The sequence below is a fragment of the Sceloporus undulatus genome, chromosome 1 (assembly GCF_019175285.1).
Source record: "Sceloporus undulatus isolate JIND9_A2432 ecotype Alabama chromosome 1, SceUnd_v1.1, whole genome shotgun sequence".
Classification (NCBI taxonomy): Eukaryota; Metazoa; Chordata; class Lepidosauria; order Squamata; family Phrynosomatidae; genus Sceloporus; species Sceloporus undulatus.
The window spans coordinates 142,455,738-142,479,435 of record NC_056522.1 but is presented as its reverse complement, the minus strand read 5'-3'; the positions used below and the strand labels follow the sequence as shown (position 1 = coordinate 142,479,435).

General features: G+C 38.7%; 1 protein-coding gene across 2 annotated transcripts in view; it reads right to left on the bottom strand.

Annotated features, from left to right (window-relative positions):
• Positions 1 to 23,416, bottom strand: part of FAM83B (family with sequence similarity 83 member B) — a 65,936-nt gene extending 42,520 nt beyond the window's left edge. Inside the window, exons 1-2 of one of the 2 annotated variants that reach the window (XM_042447037.1) lie at positions 23,115 to 23,416; positions 5,256 to 5,759 (exon numbers count right to left, since the gene is read on the bottom strand). In XM_042447037.1, the coding sequence (XP_042302971.1) occupies positions 5,256 to 5,699 (444 nt within the window). In that variant the 5' untranslated portion in view covers positions 5,700 to 5,759; positions 23,115 to 23,416. Of the gene's footprint in view, positions 1 to 5,255; positions 5,760 to 20,582; positions 20,713 to 23,114 lie in introns of those variants that run through there. The other variant, XM_042447035.1, reaches the window with a different exon arrangement.
• Between the last annotated feature and the right edge of the window lie 282 nt (positions 23,417 to 23,698).

Here is a 23,698-nt window from a genome sequence, read left to right as displayed (position 1 = left end):
CTCTGTAATCCTGCCTTTGCAAAATTATAAACTGCATCTAATCTACATATGCATCAGCATATTCTAGATGCTATGTGTGCTATATATTCAGTGTGTGTTTATTCCATACAAATACAGCAACATTTCTAAAAGAAGAAAATAAAACTGATGTGAAGCTCAATAAGATCAGAACTGTACACCACTTAATAACCAGGTATGATAAACCCATTCTTGGGTTTGCTTTCTTGGCAATATTACACTGTCAAAGGGTCAATATGAAATGTCATATTAAACTTCAAAGAAAGTCTCATGGTATAGTCAATAAATAGAATAATCATTGGCAACAGTAAATATGTAGACCGTAAGACAGAAAAATGGCCTATACACAATTAAGATGGTAAGAATGTAACTACATTTATACAAATCTTATTATTATATTAGTCTGCTTTCTAACACTGATGTGCAGAAATCTTTTTACTTCACTGAATGCAAGTTTGTCGCTTCTATTCTGAAAATATTTGGATCTGGCCACCTTTTTCCTTGTTTTCTTCAACTTATTTATTCAGCCCCAATTGCTAAAATACTGACTGGTGACATTTTGCTCCCTTTAATAACATTACAACATAGAGGTAGATAAGGTTGTCCTTTTTCATCATTACTACTCAGCATATGCATGTTGAATACACCATGACACAACAGATTAAGCAAGATAAAACATACTGTAAGGTAAACAAGGGTAAAATCAAATTTATGTTGTGTACAGACAACATCATATTTGTATTAAGAAATTCCAATGGCTAAATGTTAGGATTGTTTGGTAAAGCTTCAGGATATAAGATTAACCCTGCAATAACAGAAATGATTTCCATTAATGTAGAAGAGGACATGGGGAGAAATGCGATGAAAAAGCAAACTAATAGGTATCAGATATTTAGGAATGCTTTCCTCACATCTATTGATGATAACCATATTCAGATCCTAAGGAAAATAACAAAAGAAATGGGGGGAAATGGAGCGAGCCACTCATTTCTTGTTTGGGGAGAGTTGCAGCTGTTACAAGGAAAATATTTCCGAAAGATATTTCCTTTTCCTTAGATTACCAGAAACAGAATTGTGCAGATATATTTGAATGTACTATATATTAGATGAGAATCCACAGGAGAACTTCTACAAGATTTCTACAGCTGTATCACCCTCTTATCAAAACATCTTTTTTAAAATTCCAATGGTCTCTAAGCTATACACAGAAATCAAAGTAGGACATTTTGTCCATAGCCTATTTTGTGGTAGTGTTCTCTATAAAACAATGTTGGACCATGATTATAATTACTATCAAGAAAATTGCAAGCCTGGAACGAGAGCTGAATCCACTCCCTCTATTATTAAGGAATGTTTCAAACAAATTATGGCTGTTTTTCCATTACTTATAGAACAATGATATGCTACATGTTGACTGCCACATGTGGATATCCCAGCAGTCAATCTGTAAAACTAAAGGAGGTTATGTTTATGCATCAAATTACAACCCTTACACTCATATAAAATAGCCAATCAAATTCTATTTAATCCTATCAGGAAAAGAAAGGCTTAATGGTTGAATTATAGAATGTTGTCATACAGCACAACACAACACAACAGTACAGTGCAGATGTCTATGCAAAAGACAGTTTTTATTTGAAAGATTATTACTGTACTTTCCATCTTAATGGCAATATGCAATTGTACATTTCAAAGCAACAGAGGCTAGGAATTTCAGTTTGTTTAGAACTTGGCATTTTAGGGGCTCATTAAGTAATACTCTTATTGGAACAAGCAGAGTCTGAGATTCTACCTATATAGGCAATAGTTCTACCAAAGTAAAGAATGGATAGAGTAAGTATGGATATATCAATTTATGTTTATTTGTCATTTGTAGAGCTTTATGTTTTCTCTTAAATGGATTTTTTAAAAAGATTTCCCAATCATAACACATAGATTCTTGTTCCTGACTTCCTTTGATATACCAGTAATAACTGTACAGTAATTATTTTTTTTTACAAGTTGAGCCCAAGCTTTCAGGAAAATACAAAGTGTAACTAAAATGAAATGATAATGATAACAGCCGCAGCAGAAGTTCTAATATCTTTGTTGTTCAACTGAGAGTTGCCTTTAAAAAGAGGTAAATCTTCGAGGTGACCCCGTTCCCTTGTCTCATCCACTGTTTTTGTGAAATAACTCTCCATTGGAATATTAGTTTCTGAAAAAGGATGGAAATAACAGCACCCATCATGAACATGGCAGTCCAGCCACTGTTTTCAAACTTTGCATAGAATGTTCTATATAGATGATGTGAAGACAGCTCACTCTCATATCTATCTAATCCCTGGGTGACCTGCAATCCATTTTCAAATGGTTTTCAGAAAGGAGGGATGTGTTTCTGCAAGCTGGATCAGGTTTTGAAGATATGATCTACATGACCTATAGTTGCACAGGCAGCAGCATTTGTGAAACTGCACTAGGTGCAGCACTCAGAGTCCTATTCATTCAGTCTTTGTAAAATGCCTATTATTTCCATATATTGAAGCTCAAGTTTGTGCTTGCTTTTCAGCCATGAAAAAGAAAATAATGGATAATATTCAGGAGCGTCCAGGTCAGCAGTAATAACTTTTTATATTGCCTTGTTGAAAGCATATGCTCCCAACTTCTTTCTTTCTCCCAGTCTCAAAGATGATTCAATACCCGTATGAATACTGACCAAAACTAATATGGCTATTTCCAACCGAATTATCTATTTGTTTTTATATCAATTAATTATTTAATTGCTATTGGCAGTCATTTTGTTTCAAAGTACTGGAGTTCTAGTTATTGAAGGGCCTTGTCCAAAAGTAACATGTAAAAATAATTTTTGTTGAATATGTAGAATAAGTAGAAATTTATTAATTTAATCTACTACCACGGTTCTTGTTTTTACAAAAAAAAAAAAATCCTTCTGGAGTCTCCTTCATATTATTTTTCTTTAACTTTCCACAATGGATGCCATCTCTTTTATCTGACTTCTATAAAAGCATAATTTGTTTAAATTTTAGGACAGAGAAGAGTGTTCATATATGCAATTTACAATCAAGGAATAAATGTTTCAACTAATTTTCCTCCACTAATTACACTGATTACAGCTTCAGAGGAGAAGGCCCTCACAGATGGAGAAAATGAACTGAACTTCCAGTCTTCATCCTTGACAACCCTAGGCCTTCTTAAGCTTCCTCAAAGGCGCCAATTTATAGATTACATTAAATTATTGGGATGGAGAGGTCAACATAGTACACAGAATAAAATAGATATTGGCTTGCAAATATGCTATAGTTTACCTTACATTGCATTACATGTGCTCTACTAAGAAAGAAATTTTGCTGGTTTAAAGGGCTTTTGAATCATTTGAAGAACTTTCCAAAAAAAACCCAGATGTGTTATTTACATAGTTTACTAGTGTGCTGCTATGAAACTCAAGGGACCTATAAATCTAAGCCACTAATAAATGGATAGTAAGGTACAAGACTCAAAAAAATCTCCTTCTCTGTTTTTAAGATGAAGCATTAACTCAAATTACAGTCAAAATGATCAACGATCTTAATGTCATAGCATAAGACGATTTTGCCACTCACTGTTCTCTTAAATTAATGGCAATGATCTAAATAAATAATGACTCAATCCACTCTGTTCTCACCGAGTTTTCATGTATTCACCAGAAAGATCTAATTGCATCATGACAATGAAGCCATATTTGTTCACTATCACCCCCCCCCCCCATGAAACAAACTAAAATCTTGTGGGAGGAAGGAAAGGAGGAAAGGAAGGGAGAAAGTTATGCTCATATTGTAACAACACATAAGAAAGGGATGTGGCATTGTCTTTTAAAATATTACATCAAGTGGACTAAGGGAGGACTAAACATAAGAAAAACAATACAGTGGAAGAAAGAAAAAAAAATACACACTTCATTATTCCTTGAGTAAGAAGTTTATCGCACACCTTTTTTCCTGCGTTATGGGGACTGGAAGGGGACTCTTGGGACCACGTGTGATCTGGAAAAATGGATTTTATCGCACAGCGAATTGTCCTCAAAATGGCCCCAAAATGGTGTTTAATGTTCTGGTCGGAAGTCTTCCGACTCAGGAAAATGGCACCCCTAAGCACTGAATGGGGATGGCTTGGTGCCGGGGGACAGAATGGGGCCATTTTGAGGACAATTCGCTGTGTGATAAAATCTGTTTTTTCCAGGTCGCGCGCAGCCCCAAGAGTCCCCTTCCAGTTCCCATAACGGAGTGGGGGTAGGTGTGCAATAAACCTCTAAGTCTTTGTTGTACTAGCTAGTTATACCAATAATTTATTGCATTTTACCAAAACAAACATACAGTTGTTTATAATAGTTCAAATACCTGAAATACAGACACTTGAAGCAGGCACCCTGTGCCAGGGATATAAATTAAATAAATACAGTTGCAAAGCCAAAGCTGAACAGCCACTGCCAGTGCAATTGTGCAGCTTTTAGAGTTAACTGTTATTAATACCAATCTGAATACAGTGACATTTGTTCCTTCCGAAATTACCATTCATATACCTTATCAGGGACCAGCAAAACAGAATGAATACCAAAACATATGAAGAGTACAGCCTTCTCAGCTCTTGCTATGTTTCAGCTGATTGCTTTTATCTTCCACCAACTGTAATCAAACGAACATCCCATTGATTGCACTGCTTGAGAAACACATGTTTCCCCCATGGAAATTAACAAGATGTACAGGTACTTTCCATAGTTCAGGAAAATAAAGAAGTGTGGGGCCAATTTGGAGCTCCCAATATAATTTCCTTTGTATAAAAGCAGCATACTTCCGCTCCTAGCACTGCTGTTTGTTGAAAAGTTTCCACTTCCCCTCTATGTTGTGGAGCAGCCCAAAAGCATCTATTCACAACTCAGGGAATTACTATTGTGGGCTCAAAAATTTAGATTTCTTCTCCTTTTATCTAAATCACTCCTCTCTCCAGGGCAAATTAAAAAAAATGAAAATTAAATTGGTAACTCCCCCCTTCCAGTTATATGCATTGATCATTTACATTTTTTCTTGTCAATATTTTAAAATGTTCCCTTGAAATTATTATGGACCTCATAGGTCTTTCACAGAAACTCACCATTTGTGTGTAAAAGCTTCAAGCAAACTGGTAGATAAAAATTTCCCATAAAAATTATGTTAGATCTGAACTTCCAAAAGTGGGCATTCTTTTTAATCGTTGAAACTACTTACCTTTCTTGCTTCTTTTATCATCTTTCGAATGGTTTCTTTTATTGTAAATGGTTGTATCCGTGGAGGATGGAAGAGCAACTCAATATTTGTACCACCAGAAATCCCAGGCATCACATAAGGCCAACCCAAATCAAGGTTAGGAGCTTCCACATCTGATTCCATAGGCCAATACGTTCCTGATGAAGAGGTATCATCAATTGTATTGTCAGTAGCATAAACTGTGTTTTGGGGGAGTTTCTGAACAGTGTTTAATATGTAATTAATCTCATCATCTGCCAGAAACTCGGAACATCTTTCCTTGGCAAGAAAGTCTTGGTAAGCCTCTGAACCACCTTCAATAAGTGCATCAATGGCAAGTCTGTAACATTCCTTGTAGTGTGGTTCAAGATAGTTGTCTGATCTACATTCATCATGCAAAGATGACAACAGAGATGAGGTTTCCATTTTCACAGCTACTTAATGGCAAGAGTTCTCAGACTTCCATTCATGAACTGTGGAGTATACCTAAAATAAAAACAGATGCACAGTGGTTAAAATATGTATAACAACATGTAAGCTGTTTTCAGATCTGTTTAAAAAGCATAAAAAGAGAAGATAATCTGTTATTTTATCACTAACGTTTTAACAGATAAGCAAGTTTTATTATATGACAGCCTAGTCATTTCGATCCTCGCTCATGGCTTTTTCAAAATGTGAATACAGTAATTAGCAATGAGTGAAATATTGCTGAAAAACTCATAGGCAATCTCAATATTATTTTATCAAAACTGGCTCACAAACCTAAGCCAATTCACTTTAACCTCCACATCATCCTGTCGATCAGAATACTACCACCTAAGAGTGATTAAGGCCACTGACAATAAGGGCAGGCCAAGCTTAACTAAACATGGAGGCCAGTAACTGTCCAGATCGAGTTGCTTAGGTAATAGTAAGAGGAATCTTAAGGTGACAGTCCCCTAGATGGTACTTGGATACTTCTGAGTGGCCTTGAATCATGCCTTCAATGATTTCAGACAAACATTTATGAGAGAGTGATCACACACTAATTGATGTGTGATCACAAAAGAAAAGGTGACCTAGCTTGGCCACTAGTCTCAAAGCTAAAGTTCAACTCTTCTTCTTCTTCTTCAGGAAGTTCTGCAGGTTGTTCTCCTTCAGAACAGAGTATGCTTCATGTGGGTTCCTTGAAACAGATGCTGTCTTTTGACTTGTGTCAGTACAAGTTGTTACCACTGCTTGACCATCATGTGTCTTCACTGGTCCTACGAACAGCACGATGTGAATAAAAATATGTGAACTGTTCTCTGTTCTCATGCCTGACTTGAAATACTGCTGACAGACAAGGTCAGTTTGGGAATATTTTGGCACTGCCCTGCTGGAGGACAGGACAGAAAATATACAAGGCATTTTTGAAAGGCTAACACTGATATATTTTACTGGAAGGAAAAGGTGGGCAGTTTAGGAACAGAAAGATATATGGAATGATCTTCACACACCTGGGGATCTTCAACATCCCAAACAGTCTGGTTTGGTACATGCAGTGTTCTAAAATTCCATTTGTGCTTTTGTCATTTTTTTTAATTCAAAAGTGCTAAGGGAAGCTAATTGTAATCTCCTAATCCATGTTTAACACTGCTGGTTCTGAAATGCCCTCACAGGCCTGAAATGCTCTTGGGTATTTTCTGCTCATTGCCACTGAGGAGGTACCAGAGAATGAACACAAGGAATCTACGTTATCACATTCCTTAATATGATACTGTGAAGTCCCACAGGTTTATCTATTTAGTTACATTGGCCTGAGACAGATGGGCCAAAAGGTCTGTGCTGCCGCCGATACTAGGGTTCTGGAGCACGCAGCATCCACATGCTCCGGAACCCTAATGGCGGCCCCGGGGAGCCACCATCTTGATGTAAGCAACGCACTGCGTATAAACGTTACCTTGTATCGCTTATGTCACAAATCTTTTTGGGGTGGAGGGATGCCGCATAGTGCAGTGTTCCTCCACAGGAAAACAGGCCGCATCCAGTCCAGCCTTTCTCTGAGGCCATAATTCCTAAATTGATTGGATTCTTTTACTGAGAGGATTTAGTGAGTCAAGCTTTTATTCATGAAGTGTTCTTGGATTCATTGCAGGACTTGAATGCCCAACTGGATACAGTGCCAAGTTCTTCTTTTACCAACTTCTTTGGTGAGGAGTGCAGCTGCACTGCAGAAATAATGCAGTTTGGCACCATTTTAACTGCCACAACTTAATGCAATGGAATTCTGGGATTTGTAGTTTTGTGATATATATAGCATTCTCTGTCAGAGAGCTCTGGTGCCTCACAAAACTACAAATCCAGAATTCCACAGCAATGAGACATGGCAATTAAAGCAGTGTCAAGCTGCATTATTTATGCAGTGTGGATTCAACCAAGGTGGTAGCCTCTTCTTCCAGATTCAACTAGATCTTTATTCAGACCTTACAAATGTGAAAGTAATAATGCTATAACGTAATAGAGATTAAGGCTGCGATGGATGGGGTTACACTTCCCCTAAAATCTCAAGTTTGCAGCTTGGGTGTGCTCCTGGATTCAGATCTGAGCCTGGATGCCCAGGTTTCAGCTGTGGCCAGGAGTGCATTTGCACAATTAAAACTAGTGTGCCAGCACCACTCTTTCCTTGAGAAGTTGGATCTGGCTATGGTGACAAACACCTTGATTATATCCCATTTGGACTATTGTAATGAACTCTACGTGGGGCTGCCCTTGGAAACTGTTCAGAAACTGCAGTGGGTTCTGGCTTTTAAAAATATTTTCTTTTTAAATTATTATAACTCACCTTGAATCTTATTGTGGGAGAAAGGCAGGATATAAATCCTTGAAATAAATACATAAACAAAGGCTGGTCCTCCCCCATAGTGCCTCATAATGAGTGAGTCCAGATCCACAATATACCCTATTTAGCTTGTATATTCTAATATGTTTTTTCTTTCTTTCTTTAAAACACACTGATCTCTGTTGTTACTTTGAGAATTCCACTTAAGTAGTAAAAGGGGAAACCTTCCTAAGGCTCTAAACACACTTATCTGAAAGTTAAGCCTCACTGAATTTGATGAGATATGCACAAAACTGGGCTACAAAATTCAGTCCTTGCTCATCATCTTCTTCCTTCACTCTCATGCTTTTGTATACACTGGTTATAGAAAAGATACACACCTCATTTCCAGTTACACAGAACCTGCCTGTGAGTTTACTAAGCTCCGCTCTTTATCTACCAGGTTTTCCCATGCTGATCTAATCCACTTTCTGCTTGCATCCACTATCAACCCACACAACTTCCATGAATAATTAATACACCAACTCTGAAGAATTGTTTTTCTCCCACACCTTCATTCAAATACTGAATCAGCAAAGTGATGATAGGTATCCACCCTGTTCTTGAAACCAGCAAATTTTATCTGTAGTGAGCTGGCTTTTTGAACAAGTAGAGCTTTTGCTGTTATAAAAAAGTCCTAGCCAGACCTTCAAAGTAGTGAAGTATCAGGCATGGGCCTAGGATTATTATTATTTTTACGTTTTAGTGTGTCAGCGGAAGGCAGAGGTTCAAAGGACTATTTAAAACATGCCAGCATTTCAATTAATATTTCAACAAGAAACTAAATTGAAAAAAGATAATTGGTTGGTCGTTTATTAGAGTTAAGTGTATTACTGACATTAGATGCTAGATTTTATGCAATATTTCATTCGTGAAGTTAATTACAGTTCTGATTTTTACATTCTTAGAAAATGCTGTAGATGAGGAAAGAAGCTGGTAAGAAATTTGGTCAAGTTGTCCTATCTGGATAGGACTAAATCCTCTTCCATGGAACACTATAGTCACTACCCTCCCCCTGCCAATCAGAATTGTGCTATACCTTCTCCTGATTTAAAAAAGGTAGCAGTGTCAGTAATATGGAGCTTAGTGGCATTTGTACATGAGCACACTGGGCTGCTGGGCATGGATGGTTGCATGCCCTGCAAGGGTTTCTTGAATATGTAGTGAAGTCGGTTAGTGAGCAAGGCAATCACACCAATAAACCTTCACAAGCACAGATTCTTTGGTAAATCTATAGGAAAAAAGGGGGTTTAAATTATAGTTCCTCTAGTACAGATGTTTATTCACTGGCTTAGTTCCTTTCATTCGTTGATCCTTAGCTGGTAAATAGCAGTGACTCTGGCTTAATTCTAGGTCACAGACCAACAGCCGAAGGCCCACCAATCTGCCCCAGCCAACACGGCCAGTGGCTGAGATACATGACCAGGATGGTGGGAGCTGGATATTTAAGAGAATCTGGAGGGCCACAGTTCCTCACTCTGGTTGAGAGCTACATCTAAGCACAGCAAATGTCTGCATTCTGTACCAACTGCAGCTGTCATGATCTCTCAGGGCAATTAAAGATACAGTGTGTGACATGAAGGCACAACCAAAAACATGTTATGGTAATCAAACCATGATTCTTTAAGCTAGGAGAGAAAAAGCAGCCTTATCACCAGGAGGTTTAGGGAACACCAGCCACATTTTTACCCATTATTAAAACCTATCACATTGTGGTGTCAGCCATCATGACCACAATTTTATCTGGATTCAGGTTCTATTTGCTCAGCCAAATTAAATCTCTAAATATAGCCAGGGAATGCTTTAAAATAATAATGAATCCACAGAACTAGACAGCACGTCATCCCATATCTTCACACACTATCAACAAATAACATCCCAATTTATGTAGCTGTGATCTGTAATCCTCAATGCCTCTGTAGTGAATAGTTGGAATTCACTGTTTTCACACCTAAGCCAAGTCCCACCGTTCCATGAGCCAACATAAGAATGAATTTACCAAGCAATTAGCCAAACAGACACCTGCATAACTTAGTTAACAAAGCCTCTGGCAAAGAAGCTCCTTTTTACAAAGTCTTTTTATGCTTCCCTGTTCTCTTGCTAAATGGATATTATTATTATTATTATTATTATTATTATTATTATTATTATTATTATTATTATTATTTAGTAGCATCAACCTTGGGATGTGGTGAAGATGGGCTGGAGAAACACAGAATTTCAATATTGAGTTGCAAGAGCATTTCTGAAGTGAAGAATTCAATAAACGTTTGAGCTGGGAAACAACAGGATTCTGTTTTAATAATAATACGCTGTCTCCAGAATTCCTTCTAAGAATGCCTTAATAGTAGCACAGAGAGAAAAAGGAAAACTAAATAACGCTGCGCAGTGATGAAATGCCTGTATTGTAAGCCACTCACTGACAAAACATAAGATTGTTATGCGGCTCAGGCTCAACTCAGGCTTACATCCTGCTGAGGTTGCTAAAATGACTACCCAGCTTGTTTGGGGGTAATTAGCTTACACTTTGTAAAGCACTTAGGGAGTGCTTAAATGCACTGATATGTGGTATAGAAATGTCCTGGCAAAGCATTCTCTGAAGATGCCAGCCACAGATGCTGGCGAAACGTTAGAAAAAAACTCTGCTAGAACATGGCCACATAGCCTGAAAAACCCACAAAAAACTATAGTCCTGGCTATTGTTATCCCCAGCAGGTTTTTTTTAAAAGGTTCTGTAAATCTGGACACCAAAATGGAAAACATAAGAAAAGTGGAAGGCCAACGGACAGGGAGTCGAACAGGAATCTTCAGCACCACCTTCTTAGAGCAACTCTCCAACAATGAACACAGCCACTGTAAAACAGTACCTCCAAGCCCCATCCTAGAGAAGCGATTTAGAAGGATATTATAGTTGATGGTATTGAAAGCCACTGAGAGGTCCAGTGGAGCCAACAGGGACACACTCCTCTTGTCCAGTTCCTTGTGTAGGTCATCCACCAAAGTGACCAAAGCAGTTTCTGTCCCATAACCAGGCCTGAAACCAGACTGACATGGATCTGGATAATCCGTTTTCATCCCCTGACTTGGTTGTTTCATTTCATGTATGCATACTATTAATTTACTTTTTAAAAAAAAATACTGGACCATGTTGAGCTGCTCCTCTTTTTTGTGATATACAAACCTATTCTCTGTTAAACAAGTAATGCCTGGGATCACATCTACTTTGTTATCTGAAGTGTACCTATACAAAACACCATCACACTTAAAATTGCTCAGATGTAGAAATACAACACCTTGGCAAAAGTGCAACATCAGCTCACATTAGTACAGCTCCTTCTACCATACAGCATAATACAGTTCATATCTGTTCAAAAGTATATACCATTTAGTTCAGTGTGTCTTAGGGGCTGTGCAGATTGCCTCTTTTAGAACCAGACTGGGGCCAAAGCAACCGTACGTCACAGACCTGATCTGGCCTTTCCACAGCACAAAAAGAAGCCACAAAAAGTGGCTTCTTTTTGCACCCTACAAAGAGCACCATAGCTGCCACACCACGGGCTTTACGGTGCTCCTTTGGTGTGACTTCCCAAAGATCATCCAGTAGGTGTGCATGGCTGAGTGGATTTGAACCGTGGTCTCTAGAATATTAGTCCACTGCTCAAACCACTACACCATTCTAAATATTAAGACATAATAAAAAGTTGACAGAATATTAACTCTGATATATGTTACTTTATATGTATTTATGCATGAGCAAAGCAGTAATACACAAGAGGGTGAAAAAGGATATCCAGAAAGCAATAATTACATTTCAAATATGAAAATGTTTTCCAGGGAAATTAAATTCAATAGTTTCATTGAAGATGGTGATTATTTATATGTGGGCAATGACCTATGATACGTATTCAAAACAAAGTCTAACAAGTTTGAATTATTCCAAAATAATATTTCAGAACAAGTCTGTCATAAATATTTCCAAAGTGTTCATTAATATTGTATTTAAAATGCCAATATGAAAGGAAAATTATAGCACTGCTTTATTTGATTTTCAATCCCCCAGCTACAGGGAGTTCACCTTAATATATTTTAAAGTAAATTTCCCATATCTTCACAAAATATGGGGTGAAAAACAGCAAAGACATGCCTCATCTAGATTTCAGTTGCAAAGTGGCTACCAAGTAGACCTTACTTCATATCTGATTAAATCCACTAGACATTTTAGGCCAACCTGAATTGGTTCTTTCTTTCTAGTCCACAGTTCCTTATTTTCATGAAATGCAGCCATAGAAAATTAAATCAACTAAATCTCATAGAAAATTAAAGACATGGCATTCAAATGCCAGTGCATGCAAACTCCAGCTTTCAAATACCACATGTCATATACTGCAGTAAGAAACAACCTCGCCTTTGAGATCAAAATAATACTTGCAGATCTACCAAGCTATTTTTAAAAAGTATCAATGCAGAATAATAACATAAGCCAGCAATTATAAATAAACATATAACATCCTGTAGTAAAAAATAACAATAGAGCTATTTCACACTACAGAGAAAGACTCTAACTAAAATCTGCCTACAAATATGGAAAACAAATCAATAACTCACAAGCTGGAAACACAAAGATATTTCCCATATATAGAGTAAAAAATACATAATCTCCAAGCTGTGTTCGAGAAAAAGGAAGAAGCACTATGGATCATATTGCAAACATGCATTGGAGAAGGGAGTGCACAAAAGAATTTCAGAAGAAAATCACCATTTGTTTTATAGGTTATAACAAAGCATTTGATTGTTTAGTTCATGAAAAACTATGGTCACTCATAAAGAAATAGGTGTGCCACAATATTTGACTGTCTTGATGTGTAATCAATTAATAGCAATAGCAATACCACTATATCATTTTATAGTGCTAAGCACTCTCTAAGCAGTTTACAAAGTTTGCCCGCAACAAACTGGGTACTCCTTTTACCAACCTACAAAAGGATGGAAGGTTGAGTCAACCTGGAGCCCTGCAGAATCAAACTCACAAAGTTTTGACTGCAGTACTGGCATTTAACCATGGCTCTGAAGCAGAAAATAAGAATAAAAAAAAAAAATTTAAAAAATAAGATCAAAATAAGATAAGCAGAAAATAGCAAAGATTTGGAACAACAATTTAGCAAGAAAGAGGTGAACAGTAAAAAACAAAACAAAAATAATAACAATGGACGATCTGCATAACTTTAAAGTGGATGATGTCAAAGTCAAAGACTTTCTATTCCTTGACTCAACACTAATCAAAGTGGAGAGTACAGTTAAAAAAAATCAGAAGAGTAGAACTTGGAAGGGTAGCTGTGATGGATCAAAATAAGATCCTCTTGTGTAAAGACATATCATTGAATACCATATCATAGTATTTCCAATTTCTATGTACAGTTATGCAAGCTGGAATAAAAAACCCCAAAAGAACCAACTCATTTGAAATGAGAGTTCTGTGGATACCATGGATTACAAAAATAAACAATAGAGCAAATGAAGCCTTAGGAGCTAACTTGACCAAACTGATGCTATCATACTTTGGTCATATCATGAGATGGCATTACTTATTAGAAAAGATGATATTGCTTGATAAAGTGGAAGATAGAAAGAAAAGAGGAAAACCACATTACAAGTGGCTAACCTCAATCAAGAGAACCACATACCTAAATTTTCAGGATAAGGTCATCATAGGTCAAAACTGACTTGACAACAACAGCAAATTCAAATGGAAATGGTAGATCCTCCAAATCATACACACTCACATTCAAGCAATCTCCTGTCTGAGATGGTACTCATTCTGGTCTGCTCCAAAGCTGTCTCTACAAATAGAGTACTTTAAAATGTGCCAACCACATTGTTTTAGGGAGCTTACTGTCTTTTAGCTGTGTGCCCCATCTCCTTATTGGGGACAATAATACTGACTTATCCTCAAGCATGGTTATAAGAGTTATTAAGATAATGCATGTAAAACATTTTGAAGATTTTAAAGTGTTTTATATATATGCTATATACATGTATTATTATTTTTCTGTGACAATTAATCTAAATGCATGCACAAATATATACACATCCACACATAAATGAGCTACAGCCAACAGATACTTGGCCCGAAAAACCCTCAAAAAACTATGGATGTCGGCCATGAAAACCTTCGACTTCATTTTGGTACATGGTCACTTTGAAAGTGTTTTTTTAATTGTTTCACCTTTTTATTTATTGCACTTTAAGATTTACATTTACATTTATTCTAGTACTGTTCTTTGTTATATCACCCTGCCTTGCTTTGTACTGTGCAGTCACCAATGCTGTTCAATTTACTCTTCATGCTTCTCCACCCTTCATGAATATATTGTGGTTCAAATAGTGGGTGTGAAACTGGAGAGATTTTGGCAAAGGAGCTCCATAAAATCCAGTCAATTATTCCGCCTGCTTGTTCACACAAGACACATGGTGTTTAAAAGAAACTTAAGTTTATCTTCTCATTTGAGTGTTTCTTTGCCAGGAAATAAGGTTCTTTTCCTATTTAAAATAATGAAGCTTTGGGGGAGGAGGAATACCAGTTCCTAATACGCGCACGTAAGGTTTATGAATTTGTTTTCTTCTATTTCACTTTTTGGGTTTTTCTTTCTAATTCAAGCCATTCACCTCACTGTACCTTTACCACATTTATTAGTGACACAAATGTAATCACATTAATGTTAGACAGTGAGGGCAAATGTCTGAAATGGATGGTGTTGCAGAAATAAGCACGTTTTCAGTAAGTCCTACAGAAAGTTTAAGAAATTAGTGCCTTACGGCAGAATGAGATAATCTGAACATGTCAGTAGACCACAGGGTTGCCAGAGGATAAACTGCAGAGGGTGTCTTGTGTAAAAGAGGGAATTTCCGCAGGTATTGCTTGTTATCTGGTTACAAGCGTCACTTCCTGAAATCATCTCTTCCACACAACTGTTATAAGTACTGTACAGGAACCCCCTCCAGCTTCCACTCTGGCAACTCTAGCACTGGAGCACATAATTTTATTTTATCCCACATCTCAAGGTCATTTAGTAAGACTGTGAGATATAGAAAGATGTAATTTTGGAATTCAAATGGAGGAGATCAAGCTGTACATTTAGACAAAGCAGAAATCTGTATGAAATAACCTTGAGTGATACTTAAAGGTGTTTAAAGAAAGGGTGATCTCAGAACTCAGATGGAAATGGATCCAGATTTAGTCATGCCTGAGTAGACCCTCTAAACTCAACAGGACATGTTAGTCACAATTAACCAAATCCCCATTTAATTCCTCTGATCCCCTTCAAGCATGACTAAGGTTGGATCCATCCCATTATAAAACTAGCACTACTCTTACAAACAATGCCAAAATTGATGCCAGTGCATCTTTATGTGGGAAAGTTCTTCCATAGCAACTGAATTCTTTGTTAGTGGTGAACCAAATACTACTTGAGAAATGAACACGTGTATAGCCACATTCATGAGCCAGAGTGGTGTAGTGGTTTGAACGCCGGACTATGATTTCAGAGAATAGGATTAGATTCCTTACTCAGCACTAGAAACCCACTGAGTGAACGTGGCTGAGTCACACACTCTCAGTCCCAGAAAACCGAGTGATAGGGTCATCATAAATCAAAAATGACTTGAAGGCATACAACAACAAAGTCACACTCACATTTTATTCCAAGTGCTAACAAAGCAAAACCTCAAACAGTCTAACCCTGACATAAGAATATTCTATTACTAGGATGAAAATTAATAGAAAACAAATAGATTTAGCATCCGATTCTGAAACAGATTACTACTTAGAAATATGGGAGGTGGGAATGTGTCTTCCAATCATCTGTTGACTTATGGTGACTCCATGGATTTCATAGGGTTTTCATAGGCAAGGAATACTCAAGATGTGGTTTTGCTATTTCCTTTTTCTGAAATGTAGCCTACAGCACAGTATTCACTGATGGTCTCCCATCAAAGTGCTAACCATGGCTGTCCCTGCTTATCTTCCAAGATCAGACTGGATTTGGTGCCTTTAGGGTATTTAAGTGCACAGGTATACCTCAGTTACAGGTATAACTGAGGCATACCTCAGTTAATGAAGTAGGTGTGTTCCTAGCATTGTTTCTTTAACAGACAATATTGTACTAGAGACAGAAATAACATGAAAAGAATAGGGATAGGTCTCTACTCTACAAAAAAGAGCAGTTCAACATGCTTCAGCATTTTTTAAAATTCAAAACTAGCAATATGCACCTGTGGAATGAAACAAGGTGAAGCAGACAAAAATGTTTTGAATCTTCTGAACATCACCTGAAGGCGTCTTTCTAAGTATATCCTGGGATAACCTTTTCCTTCGCCAACTTCTAATTTTCTTATGATTTCCTTTTCTGTGACCAAAGTTATAGATCTATGTTTTTAACATGCTGGAGGTAGTGATGAGGGAGAATTATTTGCTCTCCTTTCTCCCTTTTGTTTTGCTGTTCTTTCCTGCTCAGTAAGGGCTCCTGGAAGCAGGTGCTCTTTCCCCTGCCTTTCAGTTAAGTACACAAAGCTACATTAGGATCATAAGCATTATTGCATTGTTTACTACAGCCAATAGTAGTTGTCTGTATTGTACTGAAATTCTGTATTTCTCCCTTCTTCCTTCATCATCTTCAGAAGACGAGACAGAGGATGAGGAGGAAAAGGGTGTGTGTTGTCATTGAAAGTTTTCTAAAAGGGGGCCTCATTACCAGAGGCTTTGTTAACTGAGATATGCCTACATGTGTACTTTGGACTACGGCTCCAGAGATCAGGGTTCGATTCCCTGCTTGAACATGAAAACCCAGTGAGTAACCCTGGGTGAGTCACACACTCTCAGCCCCAGACAACCCTGCAATAGTGTCCCCATGAGTCAGACATGACATGAAGGCACACAATTACAACAATATTGACATAAACCCATGATATCCTCAAGAATACAATAAAGAACACAAAGACCATTGATATGCAATATAGCAAGCCAGGGAAACCAAAACTCACCTAACTTGATATTTTCAGATACAATACTTTTAGCTTGGTCAACAATAACAGAAAAAACATTTGATTTTCTGTTCAGGATTACAGACTAAAGTCTTTGTTTTGATAGGAAGAAAGTACTGGTATCTCTACCAAGCTTTTTCTAAGCTTCTTCCACACCTCTGTATATCCCATGAGGATTATACAAGTCTTCCTAGAACAAGGCCTCTTTAAGCAACAATAACTTTTTTTAGATCCAGCCTGTGTTGCACAAGAATGACATTAAATAAATAGTGGTACTATCTAGCATCCATTTACAGTTACACCAATGTATCAATTATAATAGAACACCAGTTCTAAAAACAGTATGCCCTCACATTCACTGGGATTAGAGGCACAGGACCCCATGAAAGTGAGAAAACCCCAAATTGAAAAATAAAAACTATTTTTTAACCTGGGAGAACCCCTCACTAAGAATCTCTAGGTGCTTCTGCACAAGTCTATGGTCAAAATCTGTCTGAAGTGACCACAGAATTGCACTGGAGGACCTACAAAAATGCCCACAGAAGTGTCCTCTAGGTCCTCCAGTGTGACCTTTGGGGGACATTAACCATAAAGTCCCACTGGAAAACCTAGAGATTCCTAGAGAGAACCTATCAATCAAATCTGTAAATCAGGGGTAGGCAACCTGCGGCCTGCGGGCTGAATCCGGCCCGGCGAAGCTTTGGGACTGGCCCCAGCCCGGTCCTGCCGCCGATTGCCGCTGGGGCCTTTGGGGGGCAATTGTCTATAGAAGCCTCAGAAACATGTATTTATATTAACATTTTTTTAAAAATCAGCAAATTTTTTCACATGTCCTCCATTTTCTTAAACAAAGTGTCCTCCATTGGAAAAAATTTTTCCTACATTTGTCCCAGTTTATTTATATATTTAATTTTTTTAAAAAAATTTTAATTATTTATTTTTTGACTTCGGCCCCCCAGTTGTCTGAGGGACAGCAACCCGGCCCCCGGGTCAAAAAGGTTGCCTACCCCTGCTGTAAATAATCAAATCTGCAAAAGTCAAAGCCACAAATGTTGAGGGCCAACTGTGAACCTCTGCTAAAAGGTTTCATCTCCTACTATCTTACCAATTTATTCAAAAAAGCACCCTGGACCTCAAGGGAAGTTACTTTTCGGTTACTAATGGCAATGAAATTTTATTATCTGTCTTTTATTGCCCTTTGTCCCTGGTCCCTACATGGCAAAGAAAGGGAGTGGCCTCTGCCTGCATTGATATACCATCTTCACTGACAACAGAAATAATATCTGATACAAAATGTAGGCACTTTTCTTCTCCTGTAAGATTTTTTAACATCTTTTGCCTGATGTAGAATCCAACGGAGCTTCAAAAGCTTGCATTATGTATTTTCTGCATTTTGATTGGTCAATAAAATTGCTATTGCTCTTTAGTTTGGTTTTGGATTTTGTTGTAGCCAAAACCCACTGCAAACAGCAGGCATACTACTGTCTAAACATGAAGAGGATTGTGTTACAGTATAAACTTCCGATTCAACACACTAGCCTACTGTCTCACTTGAAGCTTAAGTCTATTCTGTTGAACAGAGGAGTCCAACTAGAGCAATGGAGAAGGAATCTATGGTAGAGGAACCACTGATCCCTTTGCCCTGCTAGGCTCATGCTGGCAGATGAGAAACAGTGGTTTTCATTCTTCTATAGTTCCTCTTTTTCATATACTTTACAAATTCCCTTTTTTACATTAGTTCCAATCTGCAGGAAAATAAGTAGACCAGCCCCAGGGATGGCAAGTTTCCCTACCCCATTCTGGGGACATGTCAGAGTAATGGGAAGGCCAAAGCTTTTCCCAATCCAGGTTTAGAATTGCATAGTCCTCCAGATATTTTTGAATTACAACTCATACCAGTCCTTGCCAGCATAGCTAAAGCTGAGGAATGCTGCATGTTGCAATTCAACATCTGAAATTCTTCCTTTTCACCATTACTGTTATCAAAGTATCAACACCATCCAGAGCAAGAAAAGAGTGTTGCTGCTTTACAAGGAGGCTTCTGCAAATAGAGAAAAATGCTCTGTCCAGTATCCTTGGGGGCATCCTTCCAGGGATAACAAGACTTCAGTCAAAATGAACAAACCACCAATGGAAAAGTCCTTCCATGTCACCTGAATTTAATGAAGAACTGGCTAAGGCCACAGACTTAAACATACTAATTTGCAGTAAAATCCTACCAACATGTATTTTAAAACCACAGTCTCCTGTCATAGTTTAGTACAGAAATATTCTTCTGTCGATTATCTACTCCGTACGTATTGAGACATATGAAATCCTTAAAAGTGCAAATTCAATATTACAACCCAGTGTTGTATATGGGATGAATTAATCTTAATTAACTCAGGAGTTAGGCACTGTCGTCCATGTGGTGCCCAGATGCTATGTTCTGTGTGCTACAGAGTACTTTTTGAGACCTCTCATACCTCTTCCTCTATTCCCTTCAATAAATCAGACACATAGATTTTCAAATCATAATATGTGAGGATAAAGTCGTGTAGGCTAAACCTGGATGGCACTGAACTTTGTTGTATCTGGGTGGAGTCTTTACTACTATTTGGTTGTGCAGCACTCATATCAGAGAGATAATCATATTTGCCCAGGTTGCTGACTAGTATGTCTACTAAGTCTTCTACACATAAACTTCTGGTTTAGACGTAAGTAAAAAGCCCACGCAAAACATTCCTCACACTGTGAGAGGGGAAAATAACAAAATAGAGCAACTGCTGTGAATTTTAGTGCACATCTCAAGGCCATACACTTCTCATCAGCCTCCTATTTTTCATTAGTGACAATAATTTACTGCCTCACAAAACTTAATTTCCTTGACTTGTCTTTAAGAGTGGCACTGTCTTATCCTACAATTTTCATCCATCTGACCTCAAGCTGTTGATTAAATGATGGCCTTCAAGTTGAGCAAAGACTATATAGCAAAATCAATCATCAGCATAATAAATCAAATACCTGCAACTAACAATCAATCAAAGGTTGTTTTTTTAAAAAAATAATAATTATGTGGTCTTTAATTACCAAATCTCAATGAACATGCCTTTCAGAATGGCAGTAGATCTGTGTGTTTAAACTTGAGCTTCACTCACTCTGAAAACGGGAGTTGATGGGTAGATGTGATTTTAACAACAAAAGGGATGTGAGGGTAAGCCATCCAACCAGTTTACTTCCCTGCTGTTTTTCCCCTTAGTCAGATTCAGATGACTACAAAGAGATAAGAAAAGTAAACCCCTTCACCCCTATTGCTGAAGCACTGTGTTGAAATGGACTTACTCCCAAGGTAAGCATACTTGCAGGGTGTTATAATTCATTCTAAAGCAAAATTCCAAAAGATTAACTGCACTGGTTAGAACAAAACCAAACAAAATGTCAAATTGTAATCATACCTAGGCTTCCAGCCCGGATGTACAAGGTAACCGATGAAGGATTTTCATTTGCTTTCCATACTAATTTTAACGGAAACCAATTTCTGTTTTGTGTGAAAAGAGCTGGAGATACTTCCTATCAGCAACCTCATTCTCCTCCACAGGAAAAACAACAAGGAATCCTGCAGTGGTATTTCAAGGACTATGGACCTTATCTTGTTTACTTTCAACCTAGGTGGCCAAGAGAGAAACTACCAGTTGGTCAAATATCTCTGCCACACATCACATGGGAACCCGTTTTCTGTCCTAGTTTGGGCCCTGAAAATGCCTCCCCTTCTCACTTTGTTGCACTGAAACAAACTCAGAATGTCACTTCTCTCCCCTCCTTCATGTTATTGTACCATAAGATACAATATCTTTATTTTAAAAAACAAAACAAATACTGTAACCATTCCTTGTTTTGCAAGACCACTTTTTTTCTTTTCTTTTCTTTACAACACCCTGGATGGGATAAGATGGGATGGCAGTGCATCTATACTGTAAAATCAATAATGCACTTTAATACCACTTTAAGTGCTGCAACTGCATCCGATGGAATCCTGGGAATTGTAGTTTTACAAGGTCTTTAGCATTCTGCTGCCTCACAAAACTACAAATCCCAGGATTCTGTAGGATGGAACCATGGCAGTTAAAATGGTGCCAAGCTGCATTATTTCTACAGTATAGATGCAGTGTTGTGGCTTAGTCGTTTGAGCATTGGACTATGACTCTGGAGAACAAGGTTCAAATCCCAGCTTGGCAAAGAAAACCCACGATGTGACCCTGGGGCAAGGCACACTGTCAGCCTCAGAGGATGGTGGTGGCAAACCCCCCTCTGAAGAAATTTGCCAAAAAACCCTCATGATAGATTTGCCTTAGGGTAATCATATGTCGGAAATAACTTGAAGACACAACAACAACAACAACAACAGATGCACCAGGGGTGGGATGAACCCAGTTTGATGGACCTCAATGGGATGCTCACTTCAGGGCAACAAACCCTTGGGCCCTTCCCTTTTCATGCTGTTCAAACCAGGGCCAGGGCACTGTTGCTGCTGTCTGCCTACATATTTCCCATAAAGAAACCTACACAATTTCAACTTAGACAATAAAATTTAACATTGAAATAGTTAGAAGATTTCTTGTACATTGGGTCAAACATGGATCATAATTGAGGCTGCAGTCTAGAAATAAAAAGGAGACTGGGAATGGGAAGGGCAGCTATGAAAGAACTAGACAAGATCCTAAACTGTAAAGATATACAACTGATCACTGGAGTTTATCACACTGGGGCTAATTTCAACATTACAGAGAGATTTAAGTGCATTTAAAGCATCCCACAAATAAAGCGAAAAATGGAAAGTAACTGTGTGAATGATTAATGTACACAATTGCACAAATTAAAGTGATATCAAAAATGCATTGTCGCTGAAATCCTGAAAGTACAAAGATGCACGTTAATGCTTCTTTGTGACCACTTTAATAGCAGGTTTTGTGTGACGGCGTGTGAAACCGTTTCGCACAATTATGCAATTTTTCTGGGATATTCACAGGATAAATGGCCAATCTCCTCCGTGCGATAAACTCCACTAAGGTCAGAATCATCCAAGCCATTTTATTCCCATCACCATGTATGGATGTAAGAGCCGGACAGCAAAGAAAGCAGATAAAAAGAAAACCAATGCTTTTGAGATGTGTTGCTGGAGAAGAGTGCTGAGGACGGCCAGAAAGACAAGCAAATGGGTTCTTGAACAGATTAAGCCTGAACTCTCCCTGGAAGCCAAGATGGCAAAACTGAGACTGTCATACTTTGGACACATCATGAGAAGACACGCATCACTGGAAAAGACAATCATGTTAAGGAAAGGATCCGGTAGTAGTAGAAAGAAAGGGAAACCGCCAGCTAGATGGATGGACTCAACTAAGGAGGTCGCAAACATGCATTTTACAAGCAAGGGAGGTCTTGGAGATGTCAGGGTAACCAAAGGAGGCCAAGACACCACAAAATGTAAGAAAATACAGTGGGGTTTGGTTCCAGACCCTCCGTGGATACCAAAATCCGTGGATGGTCAAGTCCCATTTAACACAATGGCATTGCAAAACAGTGTCTCTTAAATAAAATGGCAAAATCATGGTTTGCTCTTTGGAATTTATACTTTGTTGTTGGAATATTTTTAATCCATGGATGCTTGGATCTGTGGATAAACAATCAGTGGATAAGGAGGGCTGACTGTAAATGGAAGGCATTCCCAAACAGGAGCTCAACCCACTCCCACACTTTAGCCCTCATAGGAGGACACTGGGGCATTCCTTCTGGAGAGGAAGGTGGGAAGGGGAGGACATGAGTCAACCACAACAACAGCAGCAGCAGAGGGTCAACCTGTGAAGGAAGGAAGAGCCAGAGCCACCCAAAGTGTAGAGTTTGGAGGCTCCCAGCCTTCTCCAGCCCCCAACAAAGTCTCCCCGTCCCCAGCCCAAGCCCCTCAGGGGGTCTTTCCCCAAGGAGGCCCCTACCTGGCAGAAAAGGCGGGAAAGGCGAGCAGGGCAGGGACCCTTGGCCAGCAGCAAGCAAGAGCAGCAGCAGCAGCAGCCTCTCCCTGCTGCATGGGAATCTGTTGCGGAGGCAAGGGCTGCTGGGCTTCAAGTTGAAACACAGCTCCTCTTGCTCTTTCCCTAGTCTCAGGAGCGCTGAGGGCGGGGAGGCCAGTTCCAACACGTTGGGGAAGAAGTCTCTTCAGAGCCCAACCCAGGAGCAGCAGAAGAAAGTCAGAATTCAAGAAAGAAAGCAAGGCAGGAACCTGTTTGAAGTCTCAACCCAGAAGACCCAGCCCTTCCCCGGGCAAAGTGCGACCTGCCTCCCGCTGCCCTGGCTCAGCCTCTCTCCCAGCTGCTGCTCCTCCTATGACTATTAGGACTGCTTTTACAGGGAATGGCCTGGCTTGGGCCAGTCTCAGCATCAAGGGAAGGCCATGGCAGGAGCCACCAATGCTACACTTGGGCCAGTCACACTCTCTCAGCCTCAAGGGAAGGCCATGACAGGAGCCACCAATGCTACACTTGGGCCAGTCACACTCTCTCAGCCTCAAGGGAAGGCCATG